The 26,889-nt window shown below is 46.6% G+C and overlaps 1 protein-coding gene across 5 annotated transcripts in view; it reads left to right on the top strand.

Moving 5' to 3' along the window:
• The window catches only part of WDTC1 (WD and tetratricopeptide repeats 1), a 1,302,054-nt gene that overhangs the window by 180,928 nt on the left and 1,094,237 nt on the right, over window positions 1-26,889 (top strand). For all 5 annotated transcript variants that reach the window (XM_069622886.1, XM_069622890.1, XM_069622889.1 and 2 more), the window contains 3 exons: window positions 6,114-6,197; window positions 18,743-18,789; window positions 18,980-19,091. In XM_069622886.1, the coding sequence (XP_069478987.1) occupies window positions 6,114-6,197; window positions 18,743-18,789; window positions 18,980-19,091 (243 nt within the window). The remainder of the gene's footprint in view (window positions 1-6,113; window positions 6,198-18,742; window positions 18,790-18,979; window positions 19,092-26,889) is intronic.

Raw genomic sequence — 26,889 nt, forward strand, 5'->3', positions numbered from 1 at the left:
TATATCAGTTGCTGCCTTCTATGTCTGGAAGAAGGCCACCGCCCGTATAATTTTCCATGAACTGTAATATGCCTGGATTTTAATGTTTTTAATATTGTTCATTCTGATTTTATAAATAGGCTCTTTGGTGATAGGAAGCATTAATCAATGCTCATATTCATTGCTTAGTTATGAATTACCTAAGATGTCATATTTGTTATTTACTTTTAATGTAATGGATTTGTATTTTGTTAGTTTTGCTTGTGTGCTCCATCGTTTCTACATCCGACTAATGGGGATCCATTTTTTGGCATCTTTCCTCACGCAATCGTCGAGTGTTTCTCTTTAAGTTTCCAGAAGGCCATCAGGCCTACATCGCACCATGTTGGAGGAGAAGGACAAAGCCTACCTCTTCAAGCTCTGCACCAGCTACGGTTTGTGGAATGTTTTCATGGAGGACAAGCATTCCCAGTGTCTTTATTGCATTCACTTGTTGCACAAGGAAGAGATTGCGAGATCTGTCATGGTTTTACCAAGACCACTATGAAGGCTTGGCACATCAGACTTGCGGCGTGGCTCAAAGCCAAGGCTCCTGCCCCATGTGGTTCACAGGGGCATGCCTCTTCAGGTTCCAGCCAGCCAGAGTGGGCTTCTAAGTCCTCTGAGGGCGCTCTATCCGTGGGGGCCCAAGACAAGGCCAAGCACTGCAAGTCAGGCTCCATCGGGGTCGCTGTGCAAGCAGGTCCTGTGACTGCCAGGGCGCGCTCCTCCTCTCCAACGTCCTCAATCTCCTGCCATCGCTCCAGTTCTTCGTCGAAGAGAAAATCAGCTACCCCGGGGAAGCCGCGGGAGAAACCGGAGAAGGCCAAACAGGACAAGGTGTCCGACCTGCCTGTGAAGGCCCAGGTGATAGAGGCTAAATCGTTCACTTCCATCGAACCGGTGGCAGCCGCCATTTCAAAGGCGAAAGGGACTGACCCGGTCCAGGGTACCCCTACATTAGCCAGAGTGGTTCTACTTCCCAGGCGGGAGGCTTCGGCCAGACCAGCGGAGAAGACCCCCTGAAAAGAGGATGCTATCCCTTAGCCGGAGACCGACCCCTCAGAACCCAAAAAAGGGGGCGGGGGGGTGGGTAGAAGAACTCCAAAGTACGGATATTTCTCCTTCGGACGTGGAGGACAAGTATTCTGTCCACACCATCATGGAAGAGGCTGGGGATGATGACGGGAACATCAAGGAGGTGGTTGCCGCCAGAGGTGGTAGCGGCGACGACTAGGACGTCGGCGGGGATGACATAGGCGGGGTTGACATAGGCGCTGAGCGCGGCGACCCTACTCCCCAGGCACCTAGAGATCTGTTGCATGACATTCTTTCTACTCTCCACACTCTAGTGTCTGAGATACAGAAGAGGATGACGCCACTGGCGACCACCCCGTTGACACAGGGGCCACCACTGCCTAAGAAGAGGAAGATGCCCCTACCCATTCCCTCTCAAGCTGCCAGTGCCTCAGGCCCCGCTCCCCTTGAAGGACACAGGGACAGACGCAGCAACGACTGACAAAAAGGAAGACCATTCTAGCGGTGCCGCTCCTGGACGATGTCTGGGATGAGGGTCTGGCGCTGCTGAAGTACCCCGCCTCAGCCCCGGCTAAGAGAGACCTGCTTGAGAAGTACCGAGTCCCGGAATCTGCACCCAAGTGTCTGCGGTCTCAGCCATCCCTGGTTTCAGTAGTCTCGGCGGAGGAAGTCATCCAACCCATCGTCCTCCGCCTCCGTTCCCCCAGATAATGAAGGGAAGAAGTTGAACACCATGGGTAGAAAGGTTATCTACTCGGCACCGATGATGGTAAAGTTGGCAAACTCTTTAGCCATCCTGGCCAGATACGACCAGGAGTTATGGTACAAGATGGCCCTATACTGGATTTCCTCCGCGAGGACAATCTGGTCGAGGCAATGGAGATTCTCCAGGAGGACGAGGTGGCGTTGGACCACGCCATCACTGTGGCCCTGGACATTGCGGACACAGGGTTCCACCAGATGGCAAACTGTGCCCCTGTCGTCGCGGCTGGCTGAAGGCCACCAACTTCAGGCAGGAGGTTGAGATTTGGGTACTGGACATGCCATTTGACTGAGACAATCTCTTCGGAAAGGCTGTTGATGAATCTCTCCAGGACATCAAAACCGGCACAGAGACGGCCCGTACCCTGGGCACGCTGCAACAGCACCATCTGTCCTTTCGTTCCTCAGGATGGAAGTTGGGCAGATCCTCGAAAGGTTTCGGCGGGGGTTCGTCCTTTTACTGCCAGCCATCCTGTTCCTATAGGGGGCGACTTCAAGGCCTTCGGAGGTGGCCGCTGTCGTTGTCAAGGCTCCCAAGGCGACAAACCAGCCTCCACGCAGGACCAAAGCGGCCGTGACATCGGGCCCCCACCCAACGCTCCGGTGGGAGGGCGGGTGGCGACTTCGTCAGCGTGTGGGAAAACCTCTCCACGGATCGATAGTGCTGGACGCTCTCGCCCACGGATGATCTCTGGAGTTTCTGCGAATACCACCGGTGGCCCGGCAGGAACAACACATCCCTCAGCTGCTGCTAGAGGTTCGGCCATGTTAAAAAAAAGGGCCGATAGAGCTGGTTCCAAAGCGACTCCAGGGCTCTAGAGTTTACTCCAGATACTTCTTAGCAAGAAAGAAGACCAGGGGATGGAGGTCCATTCTTGACCTACGACGACTCAACAAGTACATCAAGTCCCCAAAATTGAGGATGGTCAAGTTGCAACACTTGCTCGGCCAACTGGAGGAGGGAGAGTTCCTGTAGTCGTTGGATCTAGAGGATGCTTACTGCCACGTCCCCATTCACAGGAAACATCGCGTGTTCCTATGCTTCGTCGTTCAAGGGAAGCACTACCAGTTCAAGGCTCTTCCTTTCGGACTGAGGTTGGTGCCCAGAGTCTTTAAAAAGTGCCTGGCACCTGTGACGGCCCATCTGTGACTACAAGGGATACATGTGTACCCGTATCTCGACGACTGGCTTGTCTGGGCCAAGTCAAGGGACATCGCAGTCGACCGCACAGAGAGGACCGTCCAGCTGCTGATGGATCTGGGGGATCTCTGTGAACAATGCAAAATCCTGCTTGACTCCATTTCAGGACTTGCTGTTCCTTGGGGGCCAGACTCAACAGTCTCCTGCCTAGCGGCCCCCATGGGAGAGAGGATAGCAGCCTTCTTGGGCAAGGATCAACAGCTGTTCGCACTGAAGATCGCCATGGTGAGGACCATCAAGTCGCTGCTCTGCATGATGTTGTGCATCTACCTGATCAGGCTCTGCAGGTTGCAGATGCGACCACTTCAGGAATTCCTAGACGCTCGTTGGATCCAGGTATCCGGAAGTTTCAAAGACAGGATTCTGCTCGACGAGGATTTCGTCGAGCGATAAGGTGGTGGGGTGTGCGCTCCAACATTGCCGGAGGAACAGACTTCCAGACCCCCCCACCCCCGTTACCGGGAGACTGTCATAACAGATGCCTCACTGGAGGGCTGGGGAACCCACACCAGAAGTCTCAATGCCAGAGCTCTGTGGCATCAAAGTCCTGGAGCTGTGGGCAGTGTTTTGGGCCCTCAAGTCATTTCTTCAATTTCTTCCATCCCTCAAAGGCAAGGTGGTGAGGGTCTTCACGGACAATACCACCATAATGTTTTACATCAGGAAGCAGGGGGGCACCAGGTCCCTGGTGCTCTCCAGAGAAGCGCAGGAGCAGTGGCACTGGGCCGTCACACAGGGGATGTTTCTCCAACCTTTTCACCCCACCGTAGTAAAGAACACCATCGCTTACTCTTGTCAGCAGGGAGCTGCACTCTTGCCACATGTGGGTGCTTCGGCAGGATGAAGTGAAGTGAACAGCCTCTTCTGCAGGTGGTGCAGTCCCCAGATTGATCTCTTCGCAACGTCGACAAACACCATGTGCCAGAGGTTTACCAGCACGTTTCCCCAGCCAGAGAGCATGGCGGAAGCATTCTCTTTCCTGTGGGAAGGCCTGTTCCTGTATGTTTCCTCCGTTGCCACTACTACTATGGGTCATCAGTCAACTCGGATGGTGGCGGTGCAGCATGTTTCTCGTTGCACTAGCGTGGCCGAGGCAGATCTGGTACCGAGACCTTCTCCGCATGTCAGCAGCACCTCCAGTCAAGCTACTAGTGGTCGACAGGGAAGGCAGGGCAATCCTGCACCACAACCCAGGATCGCTGAACCTGAATGCCTGGCTCCTGCAGCGTTAGAGTTCGGTGGTAACGAGCTGCCGGGCCAGGGTGTTGCCAACTCTTCAGTGCTACGGGCACAAATGGAAGTGTTACGCAACTTGGTGCCAGCTGCAGAAGATTAACCCTCTGAGGGTCATGGCCCCCCAAGTTCTACTGTACTTGTCGTCGGCTAAGTTGGGGCTGGCGCAAGCCTACATCAAAGTTCATCTGGCAGCTATCTCACGCTACACCAGGTCTCCGGGACAGTCTTCTCTTTGATCACACCCTCTAGTGAAACAGTTAATTAAAGGACTTTTCCGATTGTTCCCGCCGGTGAAGGCTCCTGTCCCGTCGTGGGAACTCGACGTGGTGCAGACTAGGCTCATGTAGGCCCCCTTCGAGCCTTTGCATCAAGCGTCTCTCAAGTTCCTGTCTTGGAAGACAGCTTTCCTCGTGGCCATCACCTCTACTAGGAGAGTGGGTGAGATCCAGGCCCGGTCCTGTAAGCAGCCCTATTTGACTTTCCATGAGGAGATGGCGGTGCTGCGTACGCACCTCTCCTTTGTGGCCTAGGTTCTGTCGGAATTTCATCTCAACGAACCCTTGGTGTTGCCTGTGTTTTTTCTGATGCCTTTGTCGCCGGCTGAAAGGACTTTGCACTCGCTGGATGTGGCTCGAGCGCTGAAGTTTTATGTTGCCTACACAAAGAGTTTCCGGAAGACTTCAGCTTTTTGTGAACTTTGGTACTGTGAACCATGAGGCCTTATGCAAGGCCTCCATTTCCAGGTGGCTCTTCGGCTGCATCACTCATTGTCACCGGTTGGCGAACCAACCGCTGCATGGCAATCCCAGATTCCGTTTTACCTGAGCGATCGCTGCGACAACAGTGTTCCTGTCTGGTGTGCCCCTGCTGGACATCTGCAGGGCGGCTACATGGAGGTCGCTGTACACCTTCACGAGGTTCTACTGTGTCGACAGGGATTCCAGATAGGAGTCCAGGGTCAGCCAAGCAGTGCTACGCAACCTGTTCGCTTGAAGGTGAGCCTGGTGAGGAGGTAACCGTAATTGCTTCCGTTGAGCCTTGCCAACCCCCGTGGTTGTGTAATGATGTACTGCTATCTATTCTTTATTCATGAGCATGTGAATCCATGCCAGACTCCATGCTGGAGAAGGAACAAGTTACTTACCTGTAACTGTTGTTCTCCAGCATGTGTCTGGCATGGATTCACATGCAAACCCTTCCGCCGGCCCCTCTGTGGCTCTTCTTCGTCATATTGCCACTGTATGTGCTACCAAATCTGAAGATGGCTGCCAGAGGAGGGGCTTAGAGAGTGGACAGTCATTGACTGGGGGCAATATGACGCTGAGCTCAGTGATTGGTTTACAAACTGTCTTTCTCCTATAAACCAAATTGAAACTGTTTTTTCTTTTACCGAGGATTCCCAGCTTTACGATGGGGAATATTTGTGAGCATGTGAATCCAGACCCATGCTGGAGAATAACAGTTACAGGTAAGTAACTTCCTTATAAATCCATATGTCAAATCAAACCAGTTAGGTACTGCATCCCTTGAAGACGAGAGCAGAATCTTGCAATTACCAACTTCTTTGTAACAAACTCAGGTACCAGAGTCCATGAATAAAACTGGTAAACTAGACTGTTGGTATCTGTTGGTAAGAGGTGGTGAAAGGGGCTTTAGCGCTTGGGCATGGATGAGAAGGGACCTCCTTAGCACTACTAAGCATCCAAATTAAGGACCCTTGACACAGCAAATATCAGTATTAAGATGATTAAACCCCCTCTTCAGGGTCCACTGCCCCAATTCCTGGGCCGCATGAGGGCTGGGAAACTCTACTGATCTGTTCTCCAAATTTTGTTTTGTGTGCGTCTTTCTTGAGCAGGAGAAGGGAGCAGTGCGGTTCGAGCGCCGTTACCATGTTACAGATCCTTTCATCCGACGCCTGGGCCTGGAGGCAGAGCTGCAGGTAAGATCATGGGTATGGAGAGTCGCTGATCTTGGTGTCTTGTTGTGGACACTAGTGTTTTGTTGCATGCAATTCTGGGTTTTAAGGAAACATTTAATTTCAGTACTAACTAGCATAGTTTTTTTTGACATTTTAAGAATGGTCATAATGTGCACAATTTATACTTTTCTGATTTTCCAGATGGTAAGAAAAAGTCTGTGGTATAATGTGGTGAGGATACTGTGTTTGTACAGGGATGTCTGCTAACGTTTAGAATGCACAACAGCACAGAAGTAACTGGCAATACGGGCAAGCTACTGCTTCCTGTCATATCGCCACAGAGCTGTTGAATAGCTCAGCTTAAGGAGGAGATATTCTTCTGTTAAATACCATTTACACTTGGACTGAATCTATTAGAGACTTAACTCCCGAGGTGATTGCAGTGATTCCAATGGTATGAGTGTCCCTTTCATTAATATAGATGATGCACAGGTTTTTACTGTGTCATAATATTAAGAGTTGCGATGCAATGTTTTGTTTGCCTCCCACGGCATACTTACCCTTTGGTCTCCATCCAAAAGTCAGGTTCAGCTTGTCATTAGCTTGGTAAATCATAACTCCTTAGTCACCGTTCTGCTTACCTTTCTGCCATCTGGTCTGAGAAGAAGCCTCCTTCAGAAGAGTTGCGAGAACAAGCATACCATGTAGCGTGATCTAATACAGTTACAGATGAATGATTGAATGAAAAGCCAGATATTTATTCAAAAAGGCTCCCGAAAAGATTTTTTTTTTTTTAAAGATGGCTGGTTGGTTTGATTGATACAGGATGGATTTCTCATAAATCGTGAATGAGATCAGAATATATGGTTGGACTGAAGATCGTCCCCCGCCCTCATTTGTTGGGCTATTCTTTAACAGCTAGTGGTGTGTGAACGTTTAGCCTGGAAGCTAATGCAGTGTCATTTCTCAGGGGCAGTGACAGCTTTTGTTTTTGTCAAAAGTCCTGGGTGAAGAGACAGTCTTGTTGGCTCTCCTTGTTCGCAAACCTGTCAATGCGTAAGGCAACTATCAAAACCGCTTGACAAATTTAAACAGACACGATGCAAAGGCAGTATCTGCCACACTCCTCTGGTCCACCCAAAACCACTTTGTAAACTCCACCACCTGACCTCAAAGCACCCAGCTACGTTTCCACACATACAGATTTTGTACTGTGCTGACAGAATGTTCGGTTTCTTCCACCTAACAATCTTGGAGCGGTTTAGTTAGAGGGTGGTAAATTGTGTTGCACATTTAAACTGGTAATTTGGGTCTAAATTTAAAAGGTTACAGACTCATTTACAAGGGAGATTTGCTATTCTGCCCATTACATTTTTATAAAATGAATGAATCTGATTAATGCACAGACCATAAGCCAAACATGTTTGTTTTTATTAAAGACCACTTCACAGGAGGATCTGGCAGTCCCAAAGACGCTTTTGGAGGATTAGGGGCTGATGGTAGTTTTGGGCCAGTAACGTGGCCCTGGCCCTGGCCCTGGCCCTGATAGCATTTAATGAACACTTTTCGAGGAGAGCATAGGGGACACATTCCATTACATTCATATAACACAGCTTTGCCAGATTCTAACGGGCCTAAAATAGGACAATAATCTATTATTCCCAGTTAACAATGCAGGGCCAGATTGTTTTATTCCAGTTAACACAGAAGAGTTAGATTCCATTATTTCCATTTAATAAAGTAGGGCCAGTTGACACTCTTCGGAGACTATCCGCTGGTCAGACCTCTTGGCAAAAGTCGTGTGAATGAGTTGAGCAACCATTACTGCTTTCTGCACTTTTGGCAATGAATGACGCATCACGTGATGGAACTGGTAGGCCCTATCTATAATAGGAAAACGACACTACAGATCCCAGATTCCAAGGGATGTTGGCAGAAAAACCAGACTGGATTAAGGCAGTCCTGATTAAAGTAAATTAATTGAGAGCTACGTGTGATGTCTTTAACACACCATAGGAGTTAGCCAATGTGTTAGTGCTATAAAGATATTTCTCTGGTGAGGGCTTAGAAAAACAGCCTTTAGTGTTAGACAGGGGTTTCCACCAAGATATGGCTGACTTTACAATTATTATATTATATACTAGTTTACAGGCCCGTGTACACAGGCCAAGGCGCAGGTTTTCATTTACACAGTAGGACCACTATAGATCCTAAGCCTACAGCTCCCTCTAGCGGAGACAACAGGCGAAGCTATGCGAATTGGCCCACTGTACAGCCTAAGGCAACAGCTCCCTCTAGTGGAGCATTCTGTTAATTTGGGCAGCCTCTACTGCGCATGACTGCATCAGAGAAACATACATGTGGCCTTTTTATTATATAGTAGAAGATATTATTATTATTATTATTGGTAATGTAAGCCCACCTTCACTCTTAAGAGGGGTGGCCATAAAGTACAGACCGTCATCCAACAAAGCCCACAATCAAGGATTGTCCACACAAAATACTAACTGAAGAATATTAATTTTATTATGAAGTCTAAAACATTAGCGGGCGCCCCTCTCTAGAAAGAACATGGAATGATAACCTGTTCAGGTTTTTTTTTGCCACTTTGAGAGTCCGCATCCATCTACACATTTACACTGAAGTACTGAAAATAGGCAGACTGTTGGCAAAGATTTTTCCTTTTTCATCCCCATTCCTTTGAGATCTCAGAATATTTACTGGCTCATTTTTTTTCTGAAAGTTTGGCAAGTGAGTTGATTTTTGGGGTGAGGGGGTCCTTTTGAATCACTCTCCTGCTGAACCCACTTCATGTTTACCAGTGCTTGGAGTCGCTTCCATTTTCCTTCTACCTTTTTGTTTTTACATTGCAGCACTATCCACCTTAATTGGAATGCTTCATTGACCCATTGTGCCCTTTAACTTTCTGTAAGTAACACTTTAGTTTCTATCCTGATGTGTGCTGAACAGTCTGCTGTCAGTGAACCGATATTTACCCTTTTCCTGTTGCACTACTGAGCCTTCAGATTCCCTCCCCTTTTGCTCATATTTTATGGGGAAACAGATCAGTCCTTCCGACTATCAGTACTGGGAAATTTTGTTTCCCTTTTTAAATCTTGTACTTTTCACCATTGCACACAGCACCTTGCAGTGCAGATTTTTGTGTTCATTTTGTACGTGCCTAAAGACAAGCTGGTGGCAGCAAATACATTTTGACCATGCTTGCATTATTTTTAGTGTGCACATTTTGCGTTTACCGCATATGGCTAATAAAGGTGGCTAGTGCCCTAAACTGGCCGTGCCACAAGATTTACGCCTGCTTCTTTGGCCATCTTGTTGTTTGGACTTCTTCATGCCTTGCCATATCAGGAAATTCATAATAAGGTTATGCACTTGTCTGTGAAAGCTGCTACTTTCGTGGGTTTTGGGGGGGGATGGGGTGGGGGGGGTGTGTGTGTGTGTGTGTGTGTGACTGTGACCACGGCAGCCATTTCTTGAGATTATCCTTGGAGTCACAAATCCCTCAAAGAAAAGTACCCTGCTAACATTCTAAAGAAGAATCTTGGAATGGTCCAGAATCCCTTCCAGTAGTCAGCTTGGTGAAGCCCTGCACCTCCGCTTGATCTCCGAAGAACCTGAGCGTTTTTTCAGCCCTTGGACTAGTGGGACCAACTAGTCTCTACACCTTCTCAAGGATCCTGCTCTTCGGAGCCCACAGAAATGTCTCTGGACTGCCCTGTGTACTGGCCAGCCTTCTTGTGGGATACATCGTCAGAAGCGTCGCCATACTGCATTTGAGTCCCGAACTTCAGTGGTCGTCAGCTTGTGCTATTAGTAGCCTTCCTGAATTTCAGCTTTCCATCTTCACGGAAACCTATCCTGGAGCAGCATCTGTGACCGCGAATGGAAGGATGCCTCCTCTCACCTGTGTGTGGAGACAGTCGCTGGAACTCGCTTTCCTCCTGTGAAGTGTCCTGAAGAGGTATCGTTCCCGCTGCCTCCTTCCTCAATAGGACAACATTAGGAACAAGTGCTTTTGTCTCCTTATTCCATTCCAATCACCTTTTGGTCGGTCGACCCTTAGACGAGTATCCTGCCTTGGGTCTGAAAAAAGGGAAAACACATACTTGCCTCTGGTAAAATATCTGTAGAACCTTTAAACTGTCACCAACACAAGCTTATTGAAACCTATCTACAGAGACTTCATACTAGTTAGAAACACTGACTCCTGTGACATTTGGGCATGTTAGGAGGGTTTTTAAAAGTGTCTATATCTGAGATAGGACTTGGAAAAGCAAACCTAGAGTTAGCAAAGTTTCTTACAACCCCTGTTGAGCAAAGCCACTCACTGTAGTAGCATGACCAAGCAGCATGGCTGAACTAAGGAGGAAGGGGGCACTGTTGTGTAGTATAATTAACACTTATCAGAACAGTTAAGTGAAAGACCCACACAGGTAGGTTATCAAAATGCCACTCTTATTACACCAATACACACTTAATATATAAGGTAGGTAACAATAATTTATCACAAATATACAAATCAGTTGGTCACCCATATGGGCTACACACTACTTTTAAAGTACTTTAGCATAGTACATAGATGGTAAATGCAAACTTTCAAAGTAGGGAGCAAGCAAAGTTATCTCACAGGCAGGCGAAATAGCTTATACTTTTTAGCTGTCCAAACCTAGTCTACCCCAAGTCTCTGAAGATCCTTTAGTTGTCAAAAAAGATTCTGGATGGTTGAGGTGAGTAGTCTGGGGGGACACACTCTCAGTTTAGGCCGGTACAGTAAAACGTTTAGTCAATGCAGGCCATAGAAATCAATGGACACGGGCAATTTAAGAAACCTTAAATCCAGTTCTGGTTTGAAGAGGAGCAACTACCCCCCCTTGGTGTCTTAAGGAGGACCCACAGAAGTACTGACCTGGACACCACCGCCCTGGGTCTGCCCCAGATAGTGCTAAAGTAAGCTGGACTTTCTGCCCAATGAAAACACTATGGAGTGTGGGGCAGGTGAATAGATGTAAGCAATCACAGCCCCTCAAACTCCCTGAAAGTTAGGAATAGGCCCAGGCAATCGCAAATCGCTGGAAGAAGCAAGGCTCACTGTTGAAGTCGTCGGACAGGGATGTCTGTTCACGCGTTCGAGGATGGTTGTGTTTAGGAGCCTCTGGTGGCCTCAGAAGGTAGGCGGGACACCTGGATTTGATTCCACAATGAAGAGGGGACCCTTGAAGAGATCTTCACAGATTTGCTCCTAGCATGGACCCCGGACAAGGTCAGGGGACACGTCAAACTCTGGTTTTCCTGCAGGCCATTCTGGTGAAGGGTCACCCATAGGATTTCTAGAGCCCCAGCAGAGCCTTTAAGATGTCCACGTTGAGTTCCAGCCGTTTGGGCAGCCGGAAGCCCATGCAACTGAAGCTGGCTAGGTTCGGTCCTTACAGGCTAGTGCAGCGGTGCACGCTCCAGCAGCGGAAACCTGGTGTCCAACCTCGAGCAGGACAGGTGACTGGTTGGTCCCACCAGTCTTGGCAAGGAAGGCACCTCGCTTAGGTCTTCTCTGTTGATCAGAAGGTCCTGGTGCGTGACATTGTTATCTACTGGTCCAGAATTGGTCAAGGGTGCACTCTTCTGGCGTCCCTCGGTCGTCGTCCGTTCTCTTCTGGTCCAGTGGTCGACTGGTATTCCTGGATCCAGCTCGTCTCATATCCAAAACAGGGGGTCGGGTTGACCCCAGCCCCCCTATAGGGACACAATCAACATTAAACCTTGAAGGTGGCTGTCCAGTTGGGGACAGCCAGCCTTCCAAAATTTTCCCCAGCAACAGACCGGTCTCCTGGAGGAATGTGTATTGGGATCTGGGCGATCCCTCCCCACTTCCTGCTAGCACACACACAAAGGGCAACCTTTGCAGGCTTTCTGCAAGAATTCTGCTAAGGTGCATGGAAGGAAAGTGTCCTTCCCCACCTCGGAAGGAAGAACGGGCAACAAAGGACAGGGCTACTTCAATTGGACTTAAAACGACAAGGAGAGACATTTTGGGTTTATGGTCCCCTATACTGCAATATAACGGCTGCAGCAACAGCCGTGATCAATGTTTTTGCAAAATAGGATACAAAGTAACGATTGCCACCAGCCTGTTCAGGGGATGCCTGGGTAGTAACAAATTTGTCACTGCCAGCAAAGTTTGGGGGGGATACAAAACCAAAGTGTCCTCATAGCACTCCATTGAGGATGGATTGTGCCGCAAATGGTTTAAAAAAAGTCACAAAAAGGAGGGGACTATCCTGCACTGAGGAGCCTGGGGGTACCCTAGTGAACCCACAACAACATTGCAGTAGGGACCCTAGACTTCCTGGCAGCTTACTCCCTATGGTGGGGGTGCTGCCATAGGAAAGAGTGAGGCTCTAAAAGTCTAAGGGGGGGGGGGAACTCCTCTTTACTGGGTCCTTGTGAGAGTGGTCCAGTGAACGCAAAACCAAAGTACATGCAGAGAAGGGTGAGAAAGAAAGGTCTCTCTCAACTCTGGATTCAGAAAAATATTCCAGATAGCCAAGCAGTAGTGCTGGTAGGCTCAGGACAGGGAGGGAAAGATTTGGAAAAGAATAATCTTCCGAACTGGGCACAAGGCCCCGTTCATCTTAGGCTTTGGACTTCTTAAGTTAGGGTATTGTCTTGTGATCTGTTTCCATCGTTTACTGCATCTAAACTACTTACTGTTTTGCTGAATATGTTATTTTAAAAAATGACTATAATACAAATACATTACAGCGCAATAAACAAGTTCTCTACAGTTAATCACTCACCAATAAATTACCATCGACAAACACTCAGTTAAATGATCTCAACCTAGGGATCATACTTTGTGCACTTAAATATTCCTTATATTGCCATACTTCATCTTTTATAACATTGTTTCCTAAAGGTAAAATCAACGTAAGAATTTGATACATAACTACTACAAAGCAGTACGAAGTAGCTAGTTATGCAAATTACCTGTAATTTTAAAAAGTTCCTTTCAAATTTAACTTTCTATTTTTTGAAGTGCATTTCATAAATATTACAGCTTTTCATCACATTTAAAACTGCTTTTCAGAAATTGTGAAGTGCAATTGTCAATGCAGGGACATTTTCCAGTAGGCATCTGCCCCAAAATGATAGGCTACTCAAAGTCTTATTATAGACAAATTCATTTAGAATTTTTAATCATTCTTCCCTTATCGCGCCGCAAATAGTTGGAACAAGCCCAAGGTTCTCTATCTTGTTAATGTCGTGACACATCGGCAAGTTCTCTCTTTTCAGGATGTCGCCTGGCTCCCTCAGCAGCAAAACACAGTAGCTGATTTAGCCTAGCCAACAAAAGAAATCTTCTTACCAGAGGGCAAAGACATTTCCTTAAGTATCCTTGAGCTCTCCTGAGCATCTATGTTTGCACAACCATAGGTTATAGGGACGAGTACCTGATCGCATGTTCCCTTTTACTGTGGTAGTGCCAGCTCTGGTCCTTCTTTCGTAGTGGAGATGTCAACTAATGGATATTTTCTTTGAGATCCGTCTGTCCAAAAAAAGTCCCTTTGTGACTTACTTAGTCGAGCTTTTTATTTTTAGAATTACTAACTTCTTCTTTCACTAGTCCAAAACTAGGAGTATCCTTTTGCTTGGCAATGTGGAGCCATAAAGATCCCTGTCTTGTTTTTTACCACAGTACTCGAGGAGGTCCGAACAAGCTCACGTCTCATACTAACAGGGACTCCCATTTGCAATACCTCAATGCATCACAATATTATCCCCTCACGTCTGTCCAGCCATTTTTAATCCAATGTGCTCCAGGTCTCCAATCTATATAGAACCATAGGTACTAAACTCTGTAAGTCAACAGTAGTCCACCGATACTGAATCCACTTGTGGATTGGAGAAAGGGCATTTATGGATCCAAGCTGCTTGTGTACTTTTAATTCTATGGCTGCCATTAATGCATGTGCAGTGTGTTTTTATATGAAATAATGTCACCCAAATACATCTATACTGCAGTCCACTCCATTAGTATATTGCCCATTACTCAAGTCTTTTTAGATTTATTTTTAAGTGATCCGCAGCAGTATAATTTTATCAAAATATATGCTAAAGGTCTATCCGACAAAGCTTTCGAAATGTTAATTTGTCAAAGTATACATCGCTTTAGTTATGCCAATTTTGGTTTGTCCATTAAAATTGCCATCTGCTTATGACGAGAGAATACGTAATTTTTTGTATATTTGAGCCAATGGTGGCTGTATATATTTGTATCCTAGTGTTGTGCGATAATAGTATCTGCTAGATTCATTTTCTACTGTGTTCAGAAGACCTATAATAAAGAACTGTATTTTTATACTTCAGTCTACATTGAATTATTATGTGCCATACTGTGTGGACTCATTGAGGGCCACTGACTCCACTCACACACTCCTGAAAATAAGCCTTGACTGCTCATCCACATAACTTGATTGGGTTTTGGCAAACCTGTCAAAGTTCCCTATTTGCTATCAAAAGGATGGCCTCCTAAAATCTGTCCACCAGGCCAGATTCTAGCCATCCATTATAACAAGATGTACATGCTAATGTTAGTCTATTATAGGCAACACAAGGGGTGCTCGGGGACTCTAACAAAATGCCAGTGTTCAGTTAAGTACCCTGAAGTCAATTATGTGGGCTTTTTCAAGGCGGTAAATGTTCACCATAGGCTATAATAGGGCAAAGTCTGTAGGCACAGCTATGGTTATGGAGAAAAGTCATGTACGTCTTAGTTCTACACCATCAGTGCAGAGAAGTACGCAATCTACCCCAGCGGACGCCAGAGGAGACCCCTTCGAAGAGTTTGTTACGAGACCTAGAACTCCTTGGAAGATCGGAGGTAGGGCAGGATTCCTGCCAGTGTAAGTCTGTAGCAAACCGTAGGACCATGGACCAGGGTACCCCTGAGTATGTTTCAAGAATAACCCACCAACTCAGGATCCAGAAGTAAGATAAGGAGCGGCAGTTTTGGAGAACACTACTCTGGAAGGGCGAAACAACCAATGAGTCAAAGTCTTCTGTTTCAGATCGAGTTACAGGAGCCGTTCACTGAGGGACATGAGCCCCACACCATTAATGACCTAAACCCACACAGCTCAAAAGAACCACTGTGGGCCTTCCCATGAGGCTGACCCAACAGGCAGGAGTGAAAATGACGACTGGGAAGAGCCGAGGAAGATGGAGAAACACGATCAAGTGGATCTTGATGGCTCGAACGGAAAAGAGGAGCAGCCATCCAGAACGTTCCCACTAAGGAAACAGTGGAAATGACCCAGGACTGCCCAGATTAACAGCTGAGCTGGGGCAGTCGTGTCCCATCTCTCTCCGGGAAGGTGGCAACATGACCTGACCAGGAAGATACTCTGAGACAATTGTGTTATGATTTTGCACTTATAACGCACCTATAAACAAGTGTTTCAAGAAGCGGCAAGGGAGGGGGAACAGAGGGAAGACGGAGACAGCCATCTTACTAGGCCAGGTGACATTGATATTGCATAAGTGCAGGGGAAGGGGAAAAGTGCAGGGGGAAACGGGGAGGGGGCAGTGCAGTACATAGGAGAACAGTAACAAAAAAAATAAAGATAAATAATAAAATAAATAAGACAATAAATAAAAAGTGCGGCCAGCTGGTGGCAAGAGTAAGGGCAGACTTTGGGTGTCAAGTGCTGGTAGGGGGCTGTAGGGATACAGAAACAGTCGCTGAGTGCAAGGGTTGCCAGGGGGGCAGTGCCGCAGTGCGACTGGCAGGGAGGGGACATGGGCCCGAGATCAGAGGGTAGCCAGGTAAACAAGTGCAGTTTCAGTTTCAACCAGGAGATCAGCATGGGAGAGGAGGAGAGAAAGCAGAAGCAAAGAGGAAGGTCTTGAGGTGCTTCCGGAACCAGAGATGGTTCTCCTCAAAATTCAGAGAAGCAGGGAGGCTGTTCCAGAGGGAGGCCCCAGCAGAAGAAAGAGATCTACCACCATCTTGTTGATTGGAGAAGCGACTGACCCCGAGGGAGTTGAAGGCGTATATATGATAGAAAACCTCTGGGTATTAAGCGCATTATAAATAATCTAAGTGCGGACCCGGCGATCAAACCTGTGTTGCTCTGTTTAGTCTTGCTTCCATGGCAAGCACCTTGCTGCTGAGCTATCCTCCTAAAACGATGAGTGAAGAGCTTGAGAAGGAAGATATTTAGGAAGAGATAGTTGAAGGTATTGAGGCCTCAGGCCCCAGAAGGCCTTGTGGACAATGCAGAGGGTTTTGAACTTAATCCTCGCCCTTACTGGGAGCAAGTGCAGAGATTTCAGTCCTGGAGAAATATGATCCCTGGGCTTTAGGCCAAGGACAAGTCTCGCAGTCCTGTTTTGGATGAGATGCAGAGGGCGGAGAGTAGAGGCAGGCAGATTTAGAAAGAGGCTGTTGCAGTAGTTCAGCCTAGAGAGAACCCGAGCTCTGGAGACAGTGAGGTTCTGGGGGAAGGAGAGGAAAGGAAGGAGGTGCAGCTGTTAGTGTGACCTCTTAGAGACGTCAGAGATGTGAGGAGAGAATGAGAGTGTGGAATCGAAGATGACCCCAATGTTTTTAGCCTCACAGGTGGGAGCTTGAAGAGGTACAAGAGAGGCTGGCCAGAGAGTGACTGGAAAGGAGGGAGAAGGTGTGCCGATGAGGAGAATCTCCGTTTTACTGGCATTAAGGCAGAGATAATTGGCAGCACACCACTCCTGGATAGCAGACAGACAGAGAGATGAGAGAAGGAGAAGAGGTGATGGAAGGGAACTTTAACATTTGTTGTGTCATCCGCATAACACTGAAAGTTGGGGCAGAGAGCGGCAATGCAGTGGGCAAGAAGTTCCAGGTATTGGTTGAACAGGCAGGGAGAGACCCCTGGGGAACACCACAGGTAGAGAAAGAGGAGAGGAAGGACCCAAGTTGGACCTCGGAGAGGAATTAAGTCAGCCAAGCCAGGGCATGATCGATGATACCCAGGTTATCCCGGAGATGGTTGTGCGGGATGGCATGGTTGACCCTGTCAAAGGCAGAAGAGAGATCAAGTAAAATGAGGACACGGGGTGTTGGAATCAAGGTTGGAGAGCAGGTCTTCACGGATTTTCAAGAAAGCAGTTTCCGTGCTTGTGGTAAAACAGTACAGAAATGATCCCAACATACAAATAAAATATATCATATCATAACACAAGACATCCAGCCCATCCAATGCAGGCCTTGCAAGTTCTGCTCAACCACTCAATTTCGTTTTTATGAACTTCTAGTACCATTTGCATGGTACTCAACCTTGCTGGCTAGTACAATGCAATTCTGGGATGTTTTGACACTTTTATTTGACTTTGCAGTAAAATCTTTCACTTGGCTGGCTTCTGGGTGTCAGCAATTGGCCAAATATGAGGTGGGTTTATGGTGACATGCACCATTTTACAGAAGGCACTGGTAACATTTCTGTCTCCATTCACCATGGTTTAACTGCATCTCTATTAGGTTGTGCAGGAAAATTAAGGTCTAGTGGAATAAAGCATTTGCAAGGCCTGCAGGGACCAGGGCCAGATGAAAGATGGTTCAAGAAGGATGTCCAGAAGCCAAAAAACAAAAATCAGAGTGAAGGGAAAGACACATGGCCCAGCCAGGATGGCCAAGCCTGGTGTTACTATTGCAGGAGCACAGCTTTGTGGCAAAAGCATCCAGGAAAGTTAAGTATACCTCTAAAAATCCCAGCATAATGCGAATGTCCGCTCTTCCCTAAGTATATACAGTCATGGGCATAAGCCAGTCCTCCAATCACACAATGTCACTCACTTAAGGGTTTGGCGGCTAGCCAGTCAGACTGGCTCTAAAAACCAGCCAACGCTCATGTCCAGTACACATCATGTGTAGTGGCTTACCTATTCTAAGCCGGTCTAAACCATAGTAGAGGGTGCAGGGCTTGGCCCATGTTGGCCTTTGTGAATTTACCAAACAAATGAATCGCCCAAAAACAAAGTGGCTGATCTCTGGACTAAAATATACATTGGTACCCCAATGGCTACCTAAAAGGTCCATTGAGCTAATCATGTGGCAAATCAATCTGTACCCCTGCTGAAGCCAAACCTAAATTATAGCTACCACGAGCCTACTCTCTTAAACCAAGGTAGATTTATAAAATCACCCTTGGGCATACATGGGATGCTTCAAAAGAACCCTCGTACCTGGAGCCATATGGGCTACCATAAGACCATCTTCCCAAAAAGGATTGCAGTGGCAGGGGACATCTGTAGAAGTCCTGTTGACCCCAAAAAGAAGGCAAAGATCCTAGAAACCAAAGGTGGAAAAGGGGCCCTATAAAATGGTACAGCAGAAACCCCCAAAATGGAATTCTGCTGTAACACTAGTGCCCTCTGAATGTTCGCTGTGGTGTGTGCACATTAAGTCTGGAGTGTCAGGGATTGAGTGAGCGAGTGTTGGCGGGCAATCGGGGATGGCAAGGTGTTTGAAATCTTTTCTAAAACTCCCCTTTTCTCTGTTTCTTTCTGCTCAGGGTCACTCTGGCTGCGTCAACTGTCTGCAGTGGAACGAAAAGGGAGAGTATGTCCCATTTCAGTACTTTACCATTCACCCATTTTACCCTCTGTGCACCAGTCTCGAACATGCACATACTCCTCCAATTCCCTTAATAGTGCTCTGCCTCTCGTTGTCTTTCTTTCTGGCTGTTATTCTGTTTGTATTGCATACTGTGCCCTCACCCATAATCACTGGGCCTCCTGTCTTCTTTTAGCTTACTGGCCTCAGGCTCTGATGATCAGCACATTATCGTCTGGGATCCTCTACTGCATAAGAAGCTGCTGTCCATGCATACCAGTCACACAGCTAATATCTTCTCTGTCCAGGTAAGCACTACATATAGGGATTACAGCCAGTTATTTCACCTTGTGGCAATCAGTGAAGTCTAATGTCTGAACTGGTGAGCATGAACAGATTCACATCAAGTCTAAGGTCTAGCCGGGTGAGCTGAGCCCCCTGTATTTACAGCAAGTATAATATATGTCCTGTTGAGCTGTACTGACCAATCTCCTAGCAAGTGTCTTTTCCAACTATGTGTTTTCAGTTGACCGGTGTTGCAGCGTAGTGTACTAATGGTCCTGGTGAGACATACCAGCAACATTGCAAGTGCATTGTGAGTCCTGTGCTTCACCATAACTGTCGCCTAATCAAGCATCACTGATAAGACTCTGGTCCAGTGCAATGCTCAACCTGCACACAGGTCTCATAAGTACTAGTCACTCACCAAACCCCAACACATAGCTATGCCAGGTGCAGGTCTCATAGTCCATTATTTGTTTGCTTAATGCAGTTTGTAATCCGGGGATATTGTGGCAACTGAGTCAGCATAATTTAAATCATCCATCTTTAAGTAGCTGTTGCCATGCAGACGTAACATGTTTTTCAAGGATGTTGGAATGATGTAGTGGACAAGTTGCAATTAGAATTTTGATGCCTGTTTCATTTTAACAGTTGTAATTTCAACCAGTACACCATATTATTATAGTGTTACTGGAATGAAGACAGAGGCTTGTAGTAGTTTCTTGGGAACTTTATTCCAGTATCCAAGAAGGACTGCAGTTTCCCCCTCCAGGGATTCTCTTAACTGACCACCTGGAATATCAACCTCAAGTCATAACAATTCTGCTGGATGTGAATTGCCTCCTTGCATTCTACACTGTAAGCATTGACACCTATTTACAATTGGAACATGTAACTATGTACAGTGAAAGTAACTAGCAGTTACAACACCACACTTCGCCACCACACATCCTCACGGCATTCCCATGATCCTTCTCTACCGCTTTGATTGGCGAAAATCTCACATCCCACTTCCTCCCTCTCCTTACCAACACCACCTTCACTCTGTCACCTTTTTCAAACTTCATGAACTTGCTGCACACCATCTCATCATACCCATCTTTGGCCATCTCACCACATCTCCTTATTCGATCACTCACTGTCTGAGTCAACTCTTACCAATCTAGACTTCCCTAGCCAACCTGGTGTGAGGGGAGTGTTGGATTTCCTACCTCCTGCAAAGCTCAAAAGGAGTTACCCCGTCGTACCATGGGTCGTGACCCTATACTGAAAAATTATTTGTGACAAATCATCCTTCCAATTCACACCTTTGGAGACAGCCCTCCGCACGCCATCCATTATGGTCCAGTTGAATCTTTCAACACATCCATTGCTTTGCGGGTGGTAGACGTCTTCTTTTGTTTTAATGTCCAACGACTTGAGCCATAATTCAAACTCCAGAGACGTATATTGGGGCCCATTGTCACTGACGAGATTGGTGGGGAAACCTTCTCACAAAACACTCCTTCCAAAAACTCAATCACCTTAGCTGTGGTAATCGCTCTCAAGACACCTACCTCGGGCCACTTGGGCAATACATCTACAGCTACTACCATGTAGATATCTCTTACACATGACAAATTAAGTGGCCCCAGCAAAACAATGGCCACCACCTCCACGTCACTTTTGGCACAAAGGGTACTACCGTGGGAACCGCCCTGGTTTTGAAGACCATGTCACTCTCCTTACACATTTCTACACCATGTTCAATATCCAAATAATCTGCGGCCACCAAAAGTCTGCTCTAACGAACAATTTGGTCCTAGAGATGCCGAAAGGAACTCTGTGACCGAAATTGATCATGGTTTCTCTCATATCTGCAGGAACTAATAACTGCTCCCCTCTACAGACTAAATCACCCCTCACATACAACTCCTTTTTGATCCGACAAACCTCTTAAGATCTAAATTGTCATCCCTCCATTACATATCATTATCACAATGCCAATTTTCTTTGATAAAACATTTCACCTGCTGATAAACCTCATCACTGTCACAGGCTTACAACCACTTCGCCTCATCTAAACATTCTTCCACAGCAAATTTGTCTTTGAACCCTCCATCAGAATCTTGTACATCATCACAATCTTCCTCCACCAGGTCTTTGCGTAAAAGTCCAACTACCGCGTTCTTCCTGCCTTTTATGTGTTCTACTACAAAATTCAGACCTTGCATTCTAGTTACCCATTTTACAATGTGCCTGGAAACTCGCATCTAATCCTCCTTTGTTAAACGTTTTTACGGTCTTTCCTCACGACAAAAGGCCTGCCGAACAAATATGTCTTAAACTTGATCACAGCCCACAGTACCGCCAGCGCCTCCTGTTCGTTGACTGAATAGCTTTTTTCAACATCTTTGAGTGTCCTAGATGCAAAGGCCACTGTGCTTGTGTTCCCTGCGGGATCCTCTTGCATCAGGACCGCCCAAGTCCTAACTCACTGGCATCAGTGAAGACCATGGTCTTAAATTGACTCCTGAACCCACTCAGCAACGGAGCCATAACCAATTGATTTTTTACAAACTGGAATTCATCCACACACTCAAACCTCTCAAATCAATGCAAAGCCTCATTGCCACATCAATGGGACTCACCCACTCCGACGTCACCAGTGGTTCAATAACACTATCCTTTATCATTCGCTCAAGTTCTCCCTCTACCTCCTTCCTGAGGGGTAAAGAAACAGTCCTCATCTTTGCCACAATGGGAATAGCATCATTTCTCAACCCGTTCTTCTGCACAAAATGCTTCAAATACCCTACTTTATTGGCAAAGATCTGCATCACCCATGAAGAAATCTCTTTATTTACAGCAACACTGAATTCCTGTTCCACTGTCACTTGCAACAGACCCACTCACAACTGATATGTATACCGGGTGCTCAGCATTGGGATCAAACTTGATGCCCAGTGCAGCTTGACTACTCTACTATAGTAAGTCTCTGCCAACATTGGCTACATACACCTTGCTTCTGGCACTTCTCCCCTGAAACTTGAGTTGAGCATGTAACTCCCCAGTTATGTGAATCGGATTCTCCCCGTAGGCATTAGCTGTGACACTCGCTTCTTTTAAAACACAGCATTTAAACTTCGACTCCCAAGTGTTTCTCCCAATAAGTCCATAATCGGCTCCACTGTCTATTAGCATTAATACTTTGCCACCATTGACAGAGACCATTTCTCTGGATTTCCTCAATTTCTTTCCCATCACAGCATTGACCTTGAATATCTCTTACACCTCCATAATACTCTGTCCGAATCCTTGTCCTCACTCCCATTCCCTTGTACATTTCCAGGTTTATTGGACATCCTGCAACACTTTGCCAAATGTCCCGAGTCCTCATAAACGACATTCTACGTACACTGCCATACACTTTTGAGTTGGCAAAATGCTTAGTGCTTCCACACCTAAAGCATCTTTGCTATTGTTGCCCCATGGTGCGATTACGCAATCTTCCCGTTTTTCTTTTTGGTTCCCAGCTCTTTCTTTCCTTTGCTGCCCCGTGATCTGCCTGCATCATTGTTTCTATCACAATTGCTCCTCCCACCTTGACTTTGGCCCTTGGCAGACAAAACTGCACAAACACCCGTGGCACTTTTCTCCCCAGATTCTTTATCAGTTTCTACACTGTGTTGTTTAATGCAAATGGCGTAAGGCTCCACTTGTTTCGCTATTTCGATTGTTGTATCTAAATTGGGATCGCTCTCCTTCCATAATCTTGTCATCAGAACATCTAATCATTAATTGGTCACGGATATCTTCACTGTAACAGTGTGGACAACATTTACGTTTAACTACTAAACCCCTTAGAGCAGTGACAGTCTTCTATCTTCTCCCCATTCTTCTGTTCTCTCGTACCAAAATTATACCTTGCCAAAGTGTTATTCTCTGCAACCTCACGATGCTCATCAAGTTTAGCAATACTTGTATCCAAGCTGTTCCATGTGCTTGCATCTGGTGGCTGAGCAGTTTCTGGAAGCTTCTTGAACACTTCCTGCCCTGCATGACCAATACAATGATATAGTAATGCATCCTTCCTTTCAATAGCATAGTTTGTACCATACAGCCCCGAAGGAGCAGGAGCTCCCCTACAGCACTGCCGGAGCAGTGCCTCATCAGCTGTACCACTGCCTGCTGCATGGTAAGCTTAGAGGCTATTCCTAGTAGCAGCTGGGACAGCTGCCTACTGCGCGGATGAAAGCTACGATATTCGTGTAAATGAATATATAAATCAGATCCCATCCAGTCAAGCACCCGCATTTCTCCTGTTGCCACTGTAACCCATTGGATTGACCTGCGCCGCTATAAGGATCCACGAGGCTGCCTCCTTTACCAAAATGTGTGTCCCTGCCTAAGACTACCATCTGCCAGCATCCAGAGCCTAGATTGGCTCAAAGTGCGCTTTTCTGCACCAATCACATGCAGTCCCACAGCACGAAGGCACAAGCACAAAGGCACAAGCACAAAGGCTTGTGTACCTGTCCTGAGCCTGTCCAGAGGCCAAGGCCGGATCCCCTGTTCAAATCCCCCTCCGAAGACTTGGTAAGCACTACAGCCATCCTCCTCAAACCCTTTGATGCATACTTTCTTCCTGCTTCATTCTAATAATCCCTGACTAACATTAACACTAGAGTGCGACGCCTATTGCAACAGCTACTGGCGTCAACAGCGGCAGCCACCTATGGCTACCCTATACCCAAGCGCCCCCTCTTAATGAGCCTACAAAGTGGAGAAAAATTAAAGATAAATCTGTATGCTTTCTCCCAATAACCTGTCATGCTTGCTTATAAGTGCCTTGCATCCTCAATGTCCTGCTATCCAGAATCAATGCCAGAATCCACGCTTGCCTTACCTGCCTATGACAATGCCTTGCACCCCAGCTTGATAGATTGCCTATTGTGGCTACTGTCCATTAATTACCCGCTGTACTGCGCCAATAGCTGCTATAGTTTACACCAAAGTACTTGAACCTAGGCTTAATACAAAGTGAAAAATGATCCTCACACATCTTGGTCTGTAGTCTAAATAGTATTTGGAATGTATACTTCCTGTTTTCTGCACACTGCATTTTTAGCCGCTACTGTGAATTTTCAATCTAGTTGAACCCCTATTGCCTCCTTGTTTTTGCACACTGCATTTTTAGCCGCTACTGTAAATTTTGAATCTAGGTGAACCCCTATTGCCTCCTTGTTTTTGCACACTGCATTTCTAGCCGCTAGTGTGAATTTTGAATCCTTGCGAACTCTATTGCTACAACAGCCCCTATCTGTCTTGCACCGCGCACTTTAGTCTCTACTGTGACTGCTGACTCCAGCTGAACATATTGCTGAAATTGCACCAACCACCTGCACTACGCCTCTGACTGTATAGACCTGAACCTAGGCGCTGCCCCCTAGTGACTTTCATTGCCAACTATAACTAACTGATAGCTTTAGCACAGTACTCGCTGCCTACCAGTACCCTGCCTACCATGAGTAAAAACACCAATACCCAGACTATCCTACTCACGATTGGACTCTTGACTATCATGGCCTCTGCTACCCTAAACTCAAGCCCACCTATAGACAGAAACATGAGACTCGGAGCAAGGCTACCACGCATCTATGATCCCAAAAGAAACAATATGAATAATACCACGGGACTCCTCTCTACCCATGACTATCGGGCTAAGCGTGTACAGGCAGCCAAATTAGACACCCCAATCCTGGTGCCTGCCCAACTCCACATAAAGAAGCACCCGAGTCAAAATAAACACCTAATCAAGCCATCACATAATCCTAACCTTAAGAGTACCCTGACATTAACCGGGTCACTTATCAATGCCAGATCTATGGTAGCCCATGCCACTGAAATCTCTGATATTCTAAGTAACGGTAACCTGGACCTAATTGCCATAACAGAGACTTGGCTCCATGAGGCAGCAGGACCTACCCTGATGCTAGCTGTACCTGACAGCTACCAGATCCTCAGAACTGATAGACCTAAGACTAAAGGCGGTGGCCTAGCCATCATCTCTAAAACTACCTTGCCTATTAGGCTTACCACCTCACCTCCTTGTTCATCCTGCGAAATACTCACAGCCAAACTGCTGTTATCCAATAACCGTACGCTGACTATCCACCTGATTTACAAGCCCCCAGGACCATTAGTAACATTTGAAGATGACCTTACTAGCCTCATAGCAAACAACACGAAAAAGCACTCCCAAACCTTGTTGATGGGCGACTTCAACATCGGCCTTAATGACCCAGACAACAAGCATGCCCGCTCAATAACAGCCCTACTTAATGAATACGGGCTTACCCAAAAAGTCCTCTCACCCACCCATATTAAAGGGAGAACCCCCGACATCATCCCACAACCGTGGACGGACCATTATTTAATTAAATACACTGCCACACTCGATCTTCTCAGTCCTAAAACTATCAGCATGACACCCCCACCTCCCTAGTAGAAGTAAAAAAGATATTACTTCTGAAAAACTTATGCCGCTCCTCCTCCCTGCTATCAAGAATCGTGAGAATAACACAGACCCAGACACCCTAGTAAACACTTTCAACAAAGCTATGACCATGGCACTAGACCCCATCGCACCAACTAAACTGCGTAAAGGCAAACAAGTGGCCATTTGAATGCCTGGTTCATACCCCAACTCAATGAGCTAAGAAAGCAGAAAAGAAAGCATCAAGCTATCTGGCGCAACTCGCCCACTAACAATAACAAAGCCAAATTAGCCCATTTATCCAAACACTACAAGAAAGAAAGAAATTATCAACACAAAAGAATCTATTCGACAGAATTACTAAAGCCAAATCAAACACGAAGGAACTCTTCTCCATCCTTCGGGAAATGAAATCCCCTCTAAAACCAGCAGACACTGTCCCAAAGGACAAGATATGGTGTACGAACATACAAAATGCCCTATCGAATAAAATGTCCACCCTCCAACTCAAATAACTAAAAAGTAAGACTCTCTGCCCCTCTCCGAGCAACAAACGCCACCTCCCATTGAGCACAATACCATTCCGCCCTTCAGTTTCAAAACTATCTCAATTATTGATACTGAAAAGGTCATTCTTTCTCTGAAAACCTCTAACTACAAGGGCGACAGCTACCCGGCGCAAATAATAAAGGATGCGGCCAGAGATCTAGCCCCGTTTATCTCAAAGCTCATAAACTCCTCCTTTAAATCAAACACAGTACCCACCAACCTAAAAGAATCTTGGGTCCTCCCCTTACTCAGAAAACAAACTCTTAATCCTGCCATCCCCACAAACTGTAGACCCATCACTACCGTACCATTCCTACTCAAAATGATTGACAGAGTAGCCTACTTAAAAATTCTAGATCACTTGGAAGCTAATCATCTGTTAGGCTCTCGGCAATCGGGTTTCCGCCCTCTCCATGGTACCGAAACAGCCTTGCTAGACCTGAAGACAAAAATTGAGGAGTTAAAGGATAGTGGCAAAACAGCCTTGCTACTGCTATTGGACTTGTCAGCAGCCTTTGACTTGGTGGACCACGCAGTCTTATGCAGCCACCTTAGGCTCGCTGCCAACTTCACAGGAGAAGCTATAGCCTGGGTCCAATCCTTTCTAGTCCAATCCTTTCTAGCCAGTTATTGGGTCCAATAACCAGACTATGACAGTTTTCTCTACCGCCACTTGCGCTGACCCTATCCAAATAACATGCAGAGTCCCACAAGGATCCTGCGTCTCACCCACCATGTATAACATTTTCACCAAGCCATTATTCGACAAGTTGGACAGACTGGGCGTCACCTACACT

Source organism: Ambystoma mexicanum, chromosome 11 (assembly GCF_040938575.1).
Source record: "Ambystoma mexicanum isolate Mex_15411 chromosome 11, UKY_AmexF1_1, whole genome shotgun sequence".
Classification (NCBI taxonomy): domain Eukaryota; kingdom Metazoa; phylum Chordata; class Amphibia; order Caudata; family Ambystomatidae; genus Ambystoma; species Ambystoma mexicanum.